The following is an 18,807-nucleotide window of genomic DNA, read 5'->3' on the forward strand; positions in this document are numbered from 1 at the left end:
CCCCCAAAAAAAAAGAAATTGATATTATTTTATTTAAAAATTCTATCCCATTCTATTTAATTTTCCGCTCCTAATTTTTATTTTTGTACGTTTTTCTTATTTTGTGTTAGATATGCACGTACATATATTTTTAGGAAAAAAAATTCTGCTAGTGTAGCGAATATAACATAAACAACTAAAAAATATAAAAAAATCTTGTGGCGGTAAGTAAAAAATATTTTCGATATGTATATCTAAACACTGAGAAAAAAATTGAAAGAGGGTTGAGTGGAATAGGTAGAATTATATTTTTAAGAAAATAAAATAATATCTAAATTAGTATTAATGAGGGGGAGGAGATGAAGTAAAAAATGAAATACTTTTATAAAAGAAATTTCAGCAAAATAAAAAACTTTAAAAAATGGTGTAGGGTAAGAAAAATATTTTACATTTTATTTTATAAAGAAATTATTATTTTAATAATAATTTTTTAATTTTTAATTTTAGCTAATACTAATAATTTATTTATTTTTTGTCAATGTTGGATATTTTGTCCATCTGGAGTGTGATATGGAAATTCTTTAAAATAAAAGAGAGAGAGAGTGTATATTACACATACCATGATGAAAGTGGTATAAAAAAAAGTGAGGTGTGTTTCTCAAACTAAAAAGTGATAGTTTAGGTATGAAACTAAAAAAAAAAAGTATGATTTAAGTGTATTTTTGACACTTATCTCATTTAAAATAGAAATTTATCCATATTTTTGTATTACATGCGCATAGTCTATTGTTACATGATACACAATATTATACAATACTGGAGTATATATGTATTGTACATAAGTGTAAAAAACTTTATATGAAGTGTTTATATACATTTTTACTTTAATTTGTTATTTATCTTTTATATTGTTATACAATATTTCTATAAAGGTATATATCTCAAATATATCATGCATTCAATTTGCATTTTAGTTTGTTGGTAAATTATATGTCTTATTTAATTGAGATTATGCTATGAGTTCTTCCTAACTCAAGACTTGGCTAAACTTGGGTGGGGATCTCCCTCGATTCCTTCAGTCCTATCCTACCTGCATTATAAATGTTGTTTTAAGATACATGTATTTTTGGCTTTTTAGTAGTAGATACATTAAAATAAAGAGAGATACAAGTGAGGTGGGAAGAGTGATAGTCATGTATCCAAGATACATGTATTTGTATGTTCTGGTGTCTGGGATATAGATACATAGGAGAGGAATAAGCGAGATGGGAGACACCAGATTCATAGGAGAATGACAAGCGAGATTTGTTATGTATCTCAAATATATTTATATCCACTTGGATATGATGTATTTAGAGATATATGTATCTTGACGTACTAAAATCTGATAATATTCATAATATTGCAAACTAGAGTATATCTAAGTAATTAACTACTAAACTAGTGAAATTTATGTAATTTCCCTAATAATTTTATTTTAATATTGACTCAATTAATTTTTTTTCTTAAAAATAAGTGTTTTAAGACACTTTTTTTAGGGCAACTTTCACATATAACAAATAAAATTTCATATTTGTATGCTATAGCAAAGTTTGCATAATTGCGCTTCATAGCAAACATAGAAACTGTATAATTCGCTATACATATACAGTTGAAGCAAATTGTATAAAACGAAGTGTATAAAACAAGAAAGAGAAAGACACTTGGGCAGAGAACTGTATAAAAACGAAGTGTATAAAACGAATTGTATTATTATAAGTGTATAGAACGATTATATACAATTTGAATTTGTATAAAATGAGAAGGAGAGAAAGACAAAAGAGACTTGATAAGGAATATACAATTGAATCGAATTGTATAAACGAGAAAAAGAGAAATTAGATACAATTTGAAAATTGTATAAAACGAGAAAGAGAGAAAGGCAAAAGAAACTGGGCAGGGGAGTATTTTTATTGTATAATTATAAGTGTATAGGACGAAAATATATGTACTTGCATATGTATATACAATTTTCTCACGTTTTATACAAACAGAAACGCAATTTATACATTTCGCTTCTGTTTGTATAAGTGAGAAAGGCGAGGGTGGCGAGCGAGATTTGGGAGAGTGACGAGCGAGATCTGGAAGAGGGGAGAGAGGGGAACAAAAATATATGTCTTTTATACAATTTTCTCTGCTATATACAATTAGAAACGATTTTTATACACTTGTGTTTGTATAAAAAAGTGAGGAAGCGAGCGAGAGATTGGAGGAGAGTGGCGAGCGAGATTATTTGAGAGAGAGGCGTCGGCAATTTTTAGCAAACGTTTGCTATGGAGCACAATTAAATCAAACCCTAGCTACTCCATTTATTTTAGGTTATTAGTTTGCTATTATATACAATTTTCTCTTTTTTTTATCTTACCGAAACAATAAACAATCAAAATAAAGTATTACTTACGTCATAAATTGCATCTCAGTTAGCTAAGAATTTCCTTGATTCAATTAGGAAGTATCGATTTAATTTATTCCTCTCACAATATTATTTACTCTTTTTTCTTTAACTTTAGTGCTTGAATTATCCGCCTAATAACCATCAAGATTCATATAATGTATGTTATTAATCACGTCCACAAATTATATTCTGTAATTGCAATCACTTAATCAACAAAATTAGTAGTAATAATTAAGAATGGCATACTTGTACTTGCCTAGAAATCATCAACCAGATGATTCAAATCCCCAATGGATGAACAAAGCTGATAATGCTTGGCAATTGACTTCAGCCACCCTCGTTGGCCTTCAAAGTGTTCCAGGTATGTACCTCATACAATATTTTCACGTGTTTGGCTCATAAAAAACAATCAAGCTAATGCATATTAAGACACTTGAATATTTCTGATATCATGTTGAATTACGCGATCATCTTATTATAAAAAGAGCTAGGGGCGGAGCTAGTATATGTACTCCATTCATTTCAGTTTCTTTTGTCTTTGTTTTGACTTGACAAAAAATTTAAGAAAGAAAATAAGAGTTTTAAAGTTTATGATCTTAAATTAATGATATGTGAAATGTGTCAAAATGTCCTATTAAACATATCACGTGAAAAAGCTAGAAGTAAAGAGTTATCAAAATAAAAAAAGGGGCATTTTTTTTAGAACGGATTAAAAAAGAAAGTAAAACAAAGAAAAATGAAATGGAAGGAGTACTACTAAGTATGGGTTTTGGACGAATCTAGTAGCTTTTGCTTAGATGGAAAAATCATTGAATCTGAATAAATATTTAATTGTGAATCCAATATGCGTTCAACAGCAAGTTCAGAACTCATAAACTTCAAATTCTGACCCTGCCTCTGAAGCATACTCTTGATTACTTAATTACATTATGTTGCAATGGCAGGTCTTGTTATCCTTTATGGTAGCATTGTGAAGAAGAAATGGGCTCTCAACTCGGCGTTGATGGCCCTTTACGCCTTTGCAGCAGTTCTTGTTTGTTGGGTTGGTTGGGGATACCAATTAGCCTTTGGTGACACATTAGTTCCATTTCTTGGAAAAACAAATTTTGATGCATTGGAACAAAAGTTCCTAACGAGTCAAGCATTTGTTGGCAAGTTTCCAAATGCCTCAATGGTCTATTTCCAGTTTGTATTCGCGGCGATCACTTTGATTTTAATAGCTGGTGCCCTGCTCGGGAGGATGAATTTCATCGCGTGGATGTTGTTTGTTCCTCTTTGGCTTACTTTTTCATATACAGTAGGTGCATTTAGTATCTGGTGCCCTCAAGGTTGGCTGTTCAGGATGGGAGTTATTGACTATTCGGGAGGTTTTGTTATTCACCTCTCTTCTGGTGTTGCTGGTTTCACTGCTGCTTATTGGGTATGTATTTCAGTACTCTTGTACCTATTACTCTTATGTCGTAAAGTTAATTTTGAACCGGAGAATAACTTATACATTATGCCTATATGTCATCGGAAAATGAGAACGTTGAAGAATGCTAGATTAGCCCCTGGAAAACAAAAAGTAAGTTGCCATAAGCATAAATTTGTCATGTAAGTATAGTCATGTCAGCATCTCACGTTAGACGAGAGATGGTTTCACGTTAATGTTATGTTAGACGAGTTGCTGACATGGCTAAGGTTACATGACTTGTGGCAGCTGCTTGTACCATGTCGAAACAGAATTTTGATTTCTATATTATCTATGCATAGACGAGTTATTTTTCTGTTACAAAAATTATTTTACGAAAAGCAACATCAATTTCTAATGACTAAAAATCGATGTAGGTTGGACCAAGGGCACCTAGAGACAGGGAGAGGTTTCCACCAAATAACATATTGTTAATGTTGGCTGGTGCTGGCATTCTATGGATGGGATGGACAGGATTCAATGGCGGTGATCCATATGTAGCTAGCCTTGATGCATCCTTAGCCGTCCTTAACACGCATGTTTGTGCTGCAATGAGCTTGCTAACTTGGCTAATGTTAGACATTCTCTTCTATGAAAAGCCTTCCGTCATTGGTGCTACCCAAGGGATGATCACTGGCTTAGTTTGCATTACGCCTGCAGCAGGTAACTGAAATAAGTCTTTAAGAAATGTAACATCTACCAAAGTGCTAGTTTTTCTTGCAGTAAAACCTCAACTCTCACCTATAAGAGGGTTGAATTTAGGTTTTAAACGCAACGATTGCACATCTTGGTAAAACATAGAGTACTTATTGTTTAAGTTCTTAAGTTATTTCAGTATACATATATTTAGTCCTAGCTTGAGATAGCGGATATACATGCATTCACTGTTTATATTCTGGAGTCATACTACATAACAAAACACTCAAACTTGGCCTCAACTGGCAAGTAAACACTCCAACTTTGAGTATACACATCTAGACAATTCAACTCGTCTTCATTGTGTCAGCTGAACACTCCAACTTACAAAACGATCATCTGGACACCTCCAAAATTTATGCGTCATGTCAGCGTCAGGCATAGTGGAAACAGTTGAAATGTTTAGTTGTCAGTTGAGACCAAACTTGAGGTGACTATTTCAAAGTTAGAGTGCTTACTTGCAAGTTGAGGCCAGGTTTGAGTTTTTGTTTATGTATTTTTTACTTATATATATAGTAGATGTTGAACCCTTGTAGCCTTTTTCGTGTGTTTATGTTTTATATTTTGAACCCACTTAGTGAAAATTCTGACTCCGCCGCTGAAACAGGGGTGGTGCAAGGTTGGGCAGCAGTACTAATGGGGTTAATGTCCGGATGCATTCCATGGTTCAGTATGATGTTCCTTCATAAAAAAATGTGGTTCCTTAAACAAGTAGATGACACCATGGCAGTGTTCCACACACACGCAGTAGCTGGTACCTTAGGCGCGATTCTAGCAGGTGTATTGGCAAATCCAAGACTGAGTCGCATCTTCTACATGGTTGATGATTGGCCAAAGTATATAGGCCTTGCTTATGGCATTCAAAGTGGAAAGTTCAATGCAGGGCTCAGGCAATTATGGGTACAATTGATAGGTATCGGATTTGTTTTCATTTGGAATGTCGTTAGCACTAGTGTGATTTGCTTATTAATTAGGATAGTGGTTCCTTTGAGGATGACAGAGGAAGAGGTCAGTGAGGGAGATAACGCGGTACATGGAGAAGAGGCGTATGCATTGTGGGGTGATGGGGAGAAATTCGACAACTCAAAACTCCAGTTTGTTCATGAAATTGAAGAACATCAGGTGTCTAAAAGTGGCTATGGACTTTAATTGTTTACTGAATCTGGTGCTGTTGTTGTTACAACATGATAAAATATTTGTCAAAAGTTTAATAATTCTCAAGCCCTTTTCACTATTGTAAGGTGTCTTAGCAACACTACATCTTATATTATATCATTCTGGACAGTTCTTTTTAATTTGTTTTGTTATTACTGTCTTCGATTCATATTATCTGTCTTTGAATAACTCTGGACACCTCTTAAAAAGGATATTTAACAGCCTTCTTATAGCCAGATTGTGAGGTTATAGCTCAGATTATGACAAGAAGGACGAGACGGGAGAGGCTTTTTTCAAGACAAATCACTCATAAGACTAATAAATATATAACCACATCTGAGTGTTGAGAGAAAATTGTTGGAATCACATCAACATGTTGAAGCATTGTTTTATAAAATAATTTTGTAGTGGTTGATTTCTCATATAGTCGTTCAACTAATAGTTGTTGTATCAGAAAGTTTATTTCAATTTGAATATGAATTTTTTCACATTAATATTTAGAAATTTATCTGTTAGCATTCTTATGCATCAGATTTATGCAAATAAATTCCTGTGAATTTACACCTCTTTCAAAATCACCAATGCTTTTTGACCTATATACTCATAATGTTAAGAGTGTTTTCATCTTTCAAATGATGATAAATCGAAAGGATATTATGAACACTGCGCGTTATGAAATCTCCAGATGATCTTTTTTCTTGATTTGGCTGTTGCAATCTGCTTGGTGTTTATTGTTTAATTTGCCTGCATGAAGAAGAACATAAGTAACATACTCGGGCATGACTAATATAATATGTTTTTTCTGAAATAATTATGGTAGATGAAAAAGTTACATAGTTTGTAGCAAGGTTGCATAAATGCTGGATCTGTATCTAGTGGAGGAGGATCCTGCCCAAATATCATTTCACAGCTCATATCATCAAAGTCTGCAAAATAGAGGTGTCAACATCATTTTTATTAATATGTAGAATTTGCTCTTTTTTTTCTTACTATATGATTGGATGTGGAGAGAAGAAGTGCATGAACTATTATTTTTTCTAAAAATTGAAAAATAAATCACTTAATGGACAGAGTATCAAGAAGCACTATTATTCATAACAACAAATGTATCTCAATAGCACAAATAAGTTGGGATCGACAGTACGAGGTTCAAATCATATCTATGTGAACTTGCTCATATTGCTGGTCGAATAATGTAGGAGATCAGTGTTTGTGATAGGTTGACATTTAATCATGGGAAAAAGGTTAGATATGTCCCTAAACTATTCGAAAAGGTCTAGATATACCCTCCGTTTAAAGTTTGGTTCACTCATGCCCTCGCCGTCCAACTTTTGGTCCAAATATGCCCTTATGGGCGTTAGTTGTCATGTTGGACATATCCAACCCATTTTTCATTTCTTTAAATGTCACATTGAATTGTCATGTCATTTTGACCTTACCGCATGACATTTATATGAAAATATTCGGACTCATAAATACTTAATCCGACCCATAAATCAACTCCTTTTAACTATCCGACCCATTTTTAACAATTTTGTTTAATTTGATGCTACATGCTAACTTTTTTCAATTGTGATGATGCTACATGCTAAGTTTTTTCAATAGCAGTATGATTGATCCTTTTCAATATTGCACCTTTAGTGGCATCAAGGTGGGACCTCCCATTGAAGTGATTTGTAAAATCTTCAAACTTATAGTGCAAAGTATTATTAAATATATATGTTGTTATATTCGTCTCAGACTCTTCAAAAGATATTCAACAATTTTATTTTTTTTAATTATCGATGTGAGACTTTGTTCGTACAGACAACAACGCATTAGGCACAACAACATAATGGAAATTTTAGAGTAGTGTGTATTAGTATTTGGTATAAGTTTATACTTACTTGGCACCATATTCACTGATATTCCTAATGTATCCTTGATGAATAATTGAGAAGGCATCTTACAAAGATTAGTGCACATTCCCACACAATTTGTTTCCTCCAAAAACCTACAAAAGTGTATTGTGAAAATGGAAAAGGTTTGGGAATTAATTTTAAAATACTTAGTCCTTGGCCATCATGATGACAATACACAATCTCAAAGAAGCAAAATTCCACTAGAATTTGTTCTTTGAACTTTTAGCTGAGTAGTCAACATTGTACAAAATATGTGATAGGTTTTTGGACAATATATGAATTGAAGTTCTTTTCTCTTTGTTAATAGAGCTTCGAAAAATTAACCAAACACGAGTTGTGCTGGAGTGACAAGCACTCCTTTAATTTACTCCAATGAGAGGTTTTTCAACACGAATTTAAATTTAATTAAACTTCAATGTAAGTATCAGACACCAAATAAAAAAATAAAGCTTCGAAAAAATTAACCTGCATTTTTTAATGTGGACCACATTGTTTTCTTTTCTCCCGTTAAACTCAGACTCTTTCACCTAGAAGCATAAGAATATTTGTTAAAAAATATTGGTCACTACCATTTGTTTTGAGTGTTATGTCATTGCATATGTAAAAATCAAGAATGTATAAATATGTATGACATGATACAATTTATGTGTGGACGGTGCAAGAACCAAAGGACTTTGGTAACGTTTTTATATGTATAAATAAAATAAAATTGAGATCCTTATTAAAAAGGATAATTCTCTCTGTCCATTTAAGTTAATATGCTTATTAAAAATAATAAATTTCAAAATAATTGTTACTTAGTTAAGGGAAAAGGCTCAAATATGTTCACCAAACTTTGCTCATTTATGTCAGTTTTTATTTAAGAAAAAATTCATCCAGCCATTATCCGTTAACTCATTAAACTATATATGACTTACACATTATAACCAAAATGATCATTAGAGAAAATTAATTCTTAATTGGCGCTAAATATATATTTTTAACGGCAATTGTCAGTTTTTGTATATGTCCCTAAAGCCTTTAGCGATATTTATTCTAATGACACTTAACTAATACTGATAAAAAATTTAACACTCTTTATTAATATCAATATTTAATGCCACTAAAAATTATTTTTGTTATAGTGACATGTAGATCAATTTGTGTAATAATATTAATATTCGAAAAGAAATACCTCACAAGGTCCAACTAGCCAAGGAAAGAAGATAGTGGTGAAAATAGCACAATACTCCCTCGCCCACTTAGATTCCGGTAATAACATTTTTACCTGTTAGAATATCAAGGAGAAATCATACGAAGAAGTTAAAAAGGAAATCTGATAACTATATTATATATTATTGATGTGGCAGTGAAATGATGATGATGTGGGGTGAGTATGGAATATTTTTTTATTATGTGACTGATTGTATGTGCGTTAGGATTGAAATAAATTCACTTTTACGTAATTCTAGGTCGTCACAATTGTATAAGTGTGTCACTGAATTTTCGTGACAAGTTTAGGAGGGAATTTTTGTTTTTTTTCTTTCTTTATGGGAAGGTAGAAGTACCTCCCTAAATTATAATCCAAATCTCATAGCCGCACCTTTACTAAACTAAGGTCCTTTTATCCTCTGAATTCATTTTTTTGTAATTTTATACACCTTTTTGACTTACGTGGCATCCAATTATATCTCACGCACCTCAAATATGTGGAGTACGGGATGTGTCACATAAGTCAAAAGGTATACAATATTATATATAAAATGAGTTAAGGAGGTAATAGGAAGTGGCATAACCACATAGTGGTTGGACACCCTTCATAAAAAATAGCATATATACAAATAAAATGATATTGGAAATGATTAAATAACATATTTTAGACACCCTTAACATAACAAGCTGCTATTTCTGGAAACCCTTTAACAAATTCCTGTCTCCGCCACTGATAATAGGACCTTAATTTACTTAAGATGTGTCTCTAGAATTTCATTCATAGCTATGCCTTCACCCTTTTCTTTAGTGATAAGTATTTATAGTCCGCACAAACATTAGGACATGTTTAAAACAAAATATTTCAAAAAACTTATAACTATATATACAAAAATATTATGACATCTATGATCACATATTGAACTATCGTGAACTCGTATTAAAATTATTGAATGTCTACAAAATCTTCCTTAACTATTATAAACTTATATTAAAATACCTTCTATAGAAATATAATATTTTAAGTAAACATCACACACATATTATTAATGATCTTTCAAAAGATTACACCTGGATTATTTTTAAGCATCACCAACATGTCATCCCTAGTCATCAATATTAGAAATGTATATATTATACATATAAGTATATAATAATTACTGAATTGTTGGAGATAAAGCAACTTGCGTTATATGCTCTTTCTGTCTTTATCGTTCAACATAATAATTCAATTTGTACGTTTTGTATTTAAATATAGACGGACCATTATGCAAAGCTTGCCTTTTAATAATATAAACAAGGAAAAAATGTAAATATATCTCCGAACTATCAAAGATGGTATATCGATAACTTCCGTTATATTTTTGGGATATTGGTGTTTCTATCGTCTAAAAACTAGAACATATTTATACTAACAGACATACGCGTGTCATAATCTTATCCACCGACCGATATTTATTAAATATTAGATCGACGAATAAGATTGTGTCACGTGTCATTATTTAGTCTTCCATTACGGTGATGGTATATATGCTCTAGTTTTTGAACGACAGAAACACCAGTATCCCAAAAATATGACGGAGGATATCTACATTCCATTTATGATAGTTCAGGATATATTTATTATTTTTCCCATAAAATAATAATTTAGTATATACTTATATGAAAGGGGGTTTAACTTATAGTTGGAAGTGCAATTGAATATTATTAGAAGTTATTAACAAGAAAGGATGACAAAACCAAAGTTTTATTCTACTTCCTAAATATTGACGTGCATGCTATCGTCCGCCCTATCGAGGCTAGGCGGAAATTTTAATAAGGAGATTTAATATATTTGAATTAATGAATTTAAATAATTTCTGAATTAATTTTACTATTATAAGGAGATTCATAAGTTTTTATATATATTTAGGGGAGAAATTATTTTAATTTTATTTACGTAATATAGTTCATTATTTACGTGTTCATGTTATAATATTTGTTGTTGTTACCTTCTTGACTATTAAGTATTAGCTCCACTTAGATTAAAAATTGCCTCAATTGAATCTATGATAAAAATGTATGGGATAAAAGATGAGAAGAGGCTTAAAAATGAATTCACTTATCATAAAAGGTCGATAAATATTTAGTTTAGATATGAAATTCACAACAGAATAATATTAACGATTGATCACCCAATTTTTATTTCCACGTGGAACTTCTTTAAGGAGCTTTTTGGCGTCTGTGTTCACACGTAAAATGTTATATTAATGCTCTAGATGATATTTTAATATAAGTTAATGATAATTTAGGGATAGTTCTGTGAACGTCTGATAAATTTAATATGAATTTGTGATAGTTCAGAAAAAATCTGTGAACAATAATTTAATTTTCTTTTAGCTAACACATTTTTCTATTAAGGGGATTCAACACGTTAAATTAAGATAAAAGACAACGAGTAAAACATATTTCTTTTAACATGTATTAACATTATAATAAGTTAATATTTTAACATGTTGTTACAGGTAATCGGAGTATGCAATGAAATCAGATATTATTTGAAGATAAAAAAAAAAAGTTAGAAGATATGAAGTTGAACTTGCCAGTGAAAGAATAGGCTTAGGGAATGCCCTTTGAAGAGATTCAATAACAAGATTTGCTTGATGTGTTGAATTAAAGTTCACATACACAACCCTTGCAGCCTCCACAAAACCTTCATATCCACTCTTCTTGTTTCTTAATCCTAAAATTAATATTATAAACAAAGAAATAAGAGAAAGATTATTGAATTGGTACCATTTAATTCGAGTCGATTTATTGAATGGTCGCTCGACTCGTTAATTTTTATTATTTCAGAAAGTCGTTATTTTTTATTTAATAAAAATTAATTTTCTGAGATGATAATAACTATAATTTGAGTGATGGTTGAGAAATCAACCAATTATTTAGTCAAGTGTGATGAGAAAGATAGATAATTAAATATATTTATTTTTGGTTTTGGTTTGATATGATGAAATTTAAAATAAAAAGAGAATTTTTGAGTCATGCAATTTTAAATTAAAAATATTTATAATGAATTAAAATATTTTATAATCTGACTGTGATCTTAAACATGTCGCATATAAAGTTGAGAATAAAAAAATTGCAGAAAGAAAAGGAAACAGGCATTTTTTTAAACACGCTAAAATGGAGATCGAGCACGACAAATTAATTGAAACCTAAAATATATACCTGTGGTAGCTTGTATACTTTGAGAGAGATGATTAATAGCAAGATGATCAAACCAATTATCTTTATAAACATGACCATTACTACTATGATTATTGTGTGGTGGCTTTGTTAACACACAACATGTTGATGGATATGCTAATTTATTGTACTTATAATATGTATTGATCTTTATATCTCTCATGGAAACTTTTGAAAAGCTTTGGTAAGATAGAACAAGATTTGCCTCCATATGTGAGAGAAAGAGAATAATTATATATGAAAGAGGATTAAAAGAAGAAATAATATATAGACTCTAATACTAATTGTGGACATATTTATTTATATTATCATTAATTATGAGGGGAGAAGTAATTAACTAAGTAGTGCACATATACATACCATTGTAGAAAACAAACAAAAGAGAATGAAAGAGTATATTAAGCAAAGTCTAAATCTTGATACCTTAAGTGGTCAATTAGAAATATTAAATTAATATAATAAGATGATTACATCATGAAACTAAGTAACTAATATATAATTAGTTTATAAGTACCTTAATTAATTAATTAATTAAGTTCGATGCATCCTATTTAAGTTCTTAACTTACTTTTTCTTTGGAATAAATTTTTTTTAAAAAAATGATAAAGAAGAAGTCGGCAAGAAAATGCCCTTTGCAATTTTTTCTTTGAGAGAGTCTCTTCTTCTATTCATATTTTTTCTTTTTTCTTTGAGTGGAAGACATAATATTTAATACAATATATTCCACTTATCTTGTGTCGACCAGCAGTTGATCAAACGATGAAAGGATTATTTTTTCGATTGGGAGAAAGGATGTAATTTGAATATCACATCAAATAAAATATAATCTAAACAACACGTGTTTATATCAAATAAGTTGTTATCTTCCTTTATAAGAAAAAGCTGTGAATTTTTAAATAAGATATAATATCTTAAGACTAGATTCAATTTTCATCGATACAAGTTTTTCATCGAATCATGATAAATAGTGATGTCCAAATGCAAAGCCACACTTTGACACTAGAGTTGAGCTTTATTAATAAGGTTGATAAAAGTTTTAATTCACTTTATCAGTATCACTTCTCATGATCTGTACGATGCAATTTCAATTTGAACTAGTTGTACACAATACTAGAAATAGTAGTTACGGATCAACTAGCTGCTCTATATCCTTGTACGAGTCAACAATGACTACACAAATGAACCTTGATTTGGTGAACCAAAGTTGGCTATACTTCAAATCTGTTGAGCATAGTTTGCATGTACAAAGAAGATGCTCAACGTTTTCTTCTTGTGAAATTCTACATCATGAGCACTTGATGTCTGTTAGGAGGATCTACAATCTTCTAAACAACCCATGAACATACAATAAGCATCAACAGAAACAGGACAATTGACTGCATAGCAACACGATATAAATGTCAAATTAACATTTCCATTGTCCACTACATCCCTACAAGTTTTAACTAGAACAAACATGACTGAGAAGCTGAAATTGTTCCTAAATCAAAATACAGGACTACTAATATCAAACCAGATAACAGAGAAAACATGCTAACACCAAACTGTCATTTAAGTCAAGAGACAACAAAGTTAAAAAGCATATGACCATATTTCACTCCTTGGTGGTTTTGTTTATGAGTGATTTGTGAATGTGAGGGATGACACCGCCACCAGCAATGGTCCCTTTAATAAGGGTGTCAAGTTCCTCATCTCCACGAATGGCCAGCTGCAGATGCCTGGGTGTGATCCTCTTCACCTTCAGATCCTTGCTTGCATTGCCAGCCAATTCAAGAACCTCTGCTGTCAGGTATTCCAGAATAGCAGCAGAGTAAACAGCTGCTGTGGCTCCAACTCGTCCATGGGCTGCGGTTCTGGACTTGAGTTGACGGTGAATTCTACCCACTGGAAACTATGATCCCCAAAACATGTCCAAAAAAATCATATCAAGCATTATTTAACATTGTTTGGGGTAAATATACTACTAATAATATCACCAATAATCATAAAGGACTTCTTTTCATTGTGGTAAATGCAACGACAACAAAAATGTTCAAGTAAGAAACTCATTCAGGATGACATATACAATCATAACCTTGGGCGGAAAGACGTCACTAGAGCAAGAGATCCACATTTAATATTACCACTTGGGAAAATACATATTTTGAACCCTAAACTTGTCCAGTAAGTCACTTTACACACTCAACTTTGTGAAGATATCAGTTTGTGCTTTTTCATTACTAATTTCTCAAACTACACATCTTTCGTTCTTGCAACACAAATTAATATCCAATAATGGATTGATGCTACAAGCAAATTATTTTAATTACTAAATATTGATCTATTCCAACTTAATTTGCTTGGAATTATAACAAAGATTGCTGGGATTTTATATGTTTAGGTGGAGAGATGTTGCCTTTAATATCCATGAGAAATATAAATCACTTGAATTGGTGGGGTGCACCAGGCCTGGGCTGTAGAACACCTAGGCAACGCACGAAGGCCCGGATAGCAGGCTATCCTGATGGACCTTTCCCCTCGAAAAAAAATAGAGATAATATCATGTGAACCAATGGTCCACATATCAGATATTAAACTGATAAGAAGAGATGCTTCACTTGATCTTAGCCAAACGGCCAAGAAAGGTATTCTTTAACAAGTTAAGGGCATCTGTTTATGTAGCAGCTTTCAGCTGTCTACACATTAGCTCTCAGTCACTTTACACACTCGAAAATGTAATTAATTATTGAAGTGTTATCGTTAAACAGGATGATATATAACTAATAAAACTTCATTCTTTTTTATGGGCTCTTCTCCTTCAATTTTTTTAATTCTCTCCCCTGTTTTTTTTTATTTTATTCTTCTCCTCAATCCTCTCTTTCCAGACAACATAGTCAGTGCCACCATGTCACTGCCTCCACTTCCCTCACCTCCTATTCCTCGTACACGTTACTTTCATCCCACCAGAACCTACAACCATTTCAAATCTGCCACCACCCCATCACTGCAACAAATAATGCAACGAAACCCAACAGCCTCTGCCCACTCTCAGATCTGAAACCCAAGTAGAAAAACTCACTACTTCCAGATAGCAAAAGGAGCACCAATTGTGAACAGAATCATCATAGCAATGTGATATTTCTTGCATTATGCAATACATGTATGAAAACATCATCTTACTCAAGTTGAACATTTTTTATTTCTTAGGTGTGTTGAACTGCAAAATGAAGTTGCCTGGAAAAGTTTGGGAGAGTATTGAAATGCTAAACATGGGTAATATAGGAACATGAATAACAATTCAACCAAAGTCAATGAAGAAGAAACCAAAAACGTTCCTGGATGGGTGTAGTTGAACTATTCTTGGGATTGAATTGTTTATTTGTGGATCAAAAACTTATGGTGGTACATGAAGGTTAATAATAAGAATAACTTGCAGTTGTTTTTACCAAAGAAAAAAGTAGAACTGATGAGAGAAGGACCCAGATTAAATTATGTGGTTGAATTGGTATTGCCAAGAACCAATCAGACTGAGTATGAGATTATTTAGCAAGGTGAAGTCAGAGAAGCAATGTGGGTTGGTGATACAAATTTCCATTATTTCTTGTGAGCACAAGAGAGAAAAAGATAGGACACAGATTTCATAGAAATTATAAGGATTTTCTGAGGTAGAAGCTAGTGTGGAGTGTGCACTTCACAGCTGAGCTTTAAAAAGACAAACAAGGGGCAATCGCAAAGAGGCCACCTCCAAAGTTAAGGTGTTTTACTGTGCAAGTGACTTTCCTGGACAATTTCACAACAAAATATCCAATGTAATCATATAAGTAGTCTGGGGAAGGTACGGTAAAAGCATGTTTTACACTACAATTTAGGTGCAAAATATGTACCCTCACTATCATTTATGCAAATTGAATGTCACGTGAATGAGACAACATTCTATGTACATCATCATGATATTGTAGCATGTTCATTCTAAAATTTGCACTCAAGATGGGTGTCATGCCAAAACTAAAGAGATTTTAGTCATATATCAACAATGTAAATTACACCTTCAACAAAAAACATACCATAGTATTGTCGCATGAGGAGTTTGGGAAGGGTAGTGTACAAAAAACTTTACACCTATGGAGACATGGAATGTTTCTGAAAGACCCTAGGCTTAAGCAACACATAACATGACAGTTTGAAAAGGACAATATAGAGATAGAACAACGCATAACAAATAAACAAGTGTAACAAACAGTACAAAGCAAAATAATGTAATGACCAAGCACCAAGAAACATGTAGTAGCAGTAATTAAAGAACAAGAAATTATGCAAATAAATATAGTACTATCTAACCACAAAGCCCCTCCCTGTAAGGAGGAAAGACAACCGTCAACTATCTTAACTATCTACCCTAACTAGATACCTATGTATCCTCCTATGTAAGGTCCATGTCCTCATCAAGCTAAAATTGTGTCATGCCCTGCCGAGTCACATCTCCCCAATACTTACCCAATCTAACTGTACCCCTAATTAAACCCACCCATGTAACAAGGTGTATGCACGTTTCTTCTTCACATGTCCAGACAATCTCAATCTCACCTCTCACATCTTGTCCATCACAAAGGTCACTCCTAATGTGTCCCAAATATCTTCATTCTTAATCTTGTCTCACCTAGTATGCCCACACATGCACCTACGCGTCCTCATATCCACAAAAGTTCCATGTGTTATTTAGCCTTATAAAGAAATTGAGACACGGGCAAATTACATTGCAAAAGACGATTAGCAGACTGGAACTTTACAAATCACATCAATGGCATTTATCATTGTCAAACTTGTGCTATTATTGCTCGCATTATGGTTTGTATAAGACACACACCTGTATGTACCTGAATAAAGAGCTAATAGTCTTTGACCTGTCAAATTATATTCTCAAAGTCAACTAAGAAACAAAAGAAACACATCCACAAACCTAATGAAACAGAACAAGCAACCACAGTATGAACAGGGAAAGCAATTCTCAACCAGATTCTCTAAAACCCTTCAACAGAAAAACTGTCACAACCAAACCTAAATCTTTAGTGCAAAAGACATTGACTTGCTGCCTTTCTCCAGTAATTGAAAAAAAAATTCACATTACCTGAAGACCTGCTCGAGATGACCTAGAAACTGGCCTTTTCTTGTCTTTCTCCTTGTTGGCTGCTGCAGCAGCAGCAGCTGTTGTCTTTCCTGCTAGCAATCCTTTACCACCTTTCCCCGCCATCTTATAAAAAAACAAAAAACAAAAGGTCAGTATTCGTGATACCTATTTTCTTCAATCTTGAATAGTATAAACCCAGAATTTGCGTCAACGATAAACCCAAGATGAAGTAAAGTATAAAGATCTGAGTTTTCCCCGTAAAATCAACTAATTAAACTCAGATCTTCCATATACCACTAATTCTAACAAAACCCAGCACAAAAATACTAAAATCCAAACACCGAAGAAGGGTTTTACAAACAATTCAAAAAGGAAACACCCCTAGAAGAAAAAAAATACGAAAACCCCACAATGAACAACGAAATCAAGAAAATACCCAAAGAAAAAATTAGGGATTTTACCCAAATCTCATTCACCAACAAGTAAACTAGTAATTAAAGAGAACCCCACAACGAAAAACGAAAACAAAAAGTTACCCAAAGAAAAAATTAGGGTTTTTAACCAAATCTCATTCAGCAACTAACAAGCAAACTGGGTAACTAAAGAGAGAAGAAGAAGAAGAAAGAGAACATACCTTTGAACTTTTGGGCTAAGCAGAGAGAGAGGAGAGAGCAAAGGATAATTTTTTCTTTAGAGAAGAAGATAATAAAAAGAGAAGAGTGGTCAGATCTGTAATATTATGTTTATTTTTAGTGCCACATTTTATTGTAATTTTGGGTTTTGTTTTGAATGTTACGTCTATTTGCCGCCTACAATTTCCTTTTGGGTGGGAATTTCTGAAATTTTTTAGACTTTTTGGGTTTCAAAATTTTCATTGCCCTCCATTTTATTTGGGGTTTGGCCCAACCCAAACCTTCTATAAATAAACCCCATTTTAAGCCCAAGAGAGAGGTGGGCGAGATGGAATAGAGCAAGTGAGATTTATATTTATCTGGAATACTAGATATTTATGAGAGTGGTGAGCGAGATGGGAGAGAAGTGAAGAAGGAGAGCGAAATTTGTTATTAATCTCAGATACATACAAATCGTCTTGAATATAATGTATATAAAAATAAATTATACCTAATTTTAATCATATGTATTTCGGAATACATGGGGTCAGAATTAAGTGTGATGGATTCCCATATATCTGGGATACATAGATAAATCTCGTTCGTAACTCTCTTTTCTCTCGTATTTGGTATCGTAGATACATAAAATCACATTAGAAACATGTATGTAGTGTGGTTCACATGTATTCTAAGATACATAGACTATTTTAATGTATTTGATAACAAAAAATATATATCTAAATATATTTTACTTGAAATTTGATGTGAATTACCTAACTAATATATATGTGTATATATATTTCTTGGTGATAAGAAAAACGTAAAACATCAGAAAACAAAAGAAAAGATTGAATGATATGATATCGATTGGTTAACAATATCACAATACAAATATCAAATAAACTCTCTCCCATATTAAATCATGTATCGCCTTTTTTTTTATATGTTTCTTAATTAATATATTACTTATGAGGAGTTATTATTATTCTGTTCCTATTAATGTCTTAAATATCATAATCAAGTGTAAAATGAAAAAGAATTGAACATTGTGTCTTGAACTT

General features: G+C 32.2%; 3 protein-coding genes and 1 non-coding gene across 4 annotated transcripts; 1 reads left to right on the forward strand and 3 right to left on the reverse strand.

Annotated features, from left to right (window-relative positions):
* The first annotated feature begins 2,243 nt into the window (after positions 1-2,243).
* Positions 2,244-5,835, forward strand: LOC107030805 (ammonium transporter 3 member 1-like). Its single transcript, XM_015232053.2, has 4 exons — positions 2,244-2,774; positions 3,358-3,833; positions 4,241-4,526; positions 5,167-5,835. The coding sequence occupies exons 1-4, from the start codon at positions 2,651-2,653 to the stop codon at positions 5,706-5,708; spliced, it is 1,428 nt and encodes a 475-aa protein (XP_015087539.1). The 5' UTR covers positions 2,244-2,650; the 3' UTR covers positions 5,709-5,835.
* A 329-nt stretch (positions 5,836-6,164) lies between these two features.
* Positions 6,165-12,243, reverse strand: LOC107030862 (beta-carotene isomerase D27, chloroplastic). Its single transcript, XM_015232090.2, has 7 exons — positions 12,014-12,243; positions 11,386-11,525; positions 8,790-8,882; positions 8,081-8,142; positions 7,601-7,707; positions 6,548-6,640; positions 6,165-6,458 (listed from the first exon to the last, which is right to left on the reverse strand). The coding sequence occupies exons 1-7, from the start codon at positions 12,240-12,242 to the stop codon at positions 6,385-6,387; spliced, it is 798 nt and encodes a 265-aa protein (XP_015087576.1). The 5' UTR covers position 12,243; the 3' UTR covers positions 6,165-6,384.
* A 1,142-nt stretch (positions 12,244-13,385) lies between these two features.
* Positions 13,386-17,918, reverse strand: LOC107031393 (probable histone H2A variant 1). Its single transcript, XM_015232739.2, has 3 exons — positions 17,770-17,918; positions 17,136-17,258; positions 13,386-13,922 (listed from the first exon to the last, which is right to left on the reverse strand). Exons 2-3 carry the CDS (start codon positions 17,256-17,258, stop codon positions 13,626-13,628), a joined length of 420 nt encoding a protein of 139 aa, XP_015088225.1. The 5' UTR covers positions 17,770-17,918; the 3' UTR covers positions 13,386-13,625.
* On the reverse strand, positions 14,464-14,659 carry LOC114074131. Its single transcript, XR_003574613.1, has one exon. It is a non-coding gene; the product is annotated as a U2 spliceosomal RNA (small nuclear RNA).
* Positions 17,919-18,807: the final 889 nt, after the last annotated feature.

This window comes from Solanum pennellii, chromosome 9 (genome assembly GCF_001406875.1).
Source record: "Solanum pennellii chromosome 9, SPENNV200".
Lineage (NCBI taxonomy): Eukaryota > Viridiplantae > Streptophyta > Magnoliopsida > Solanales > Solanaceae > Solanum > Solanum pennellii.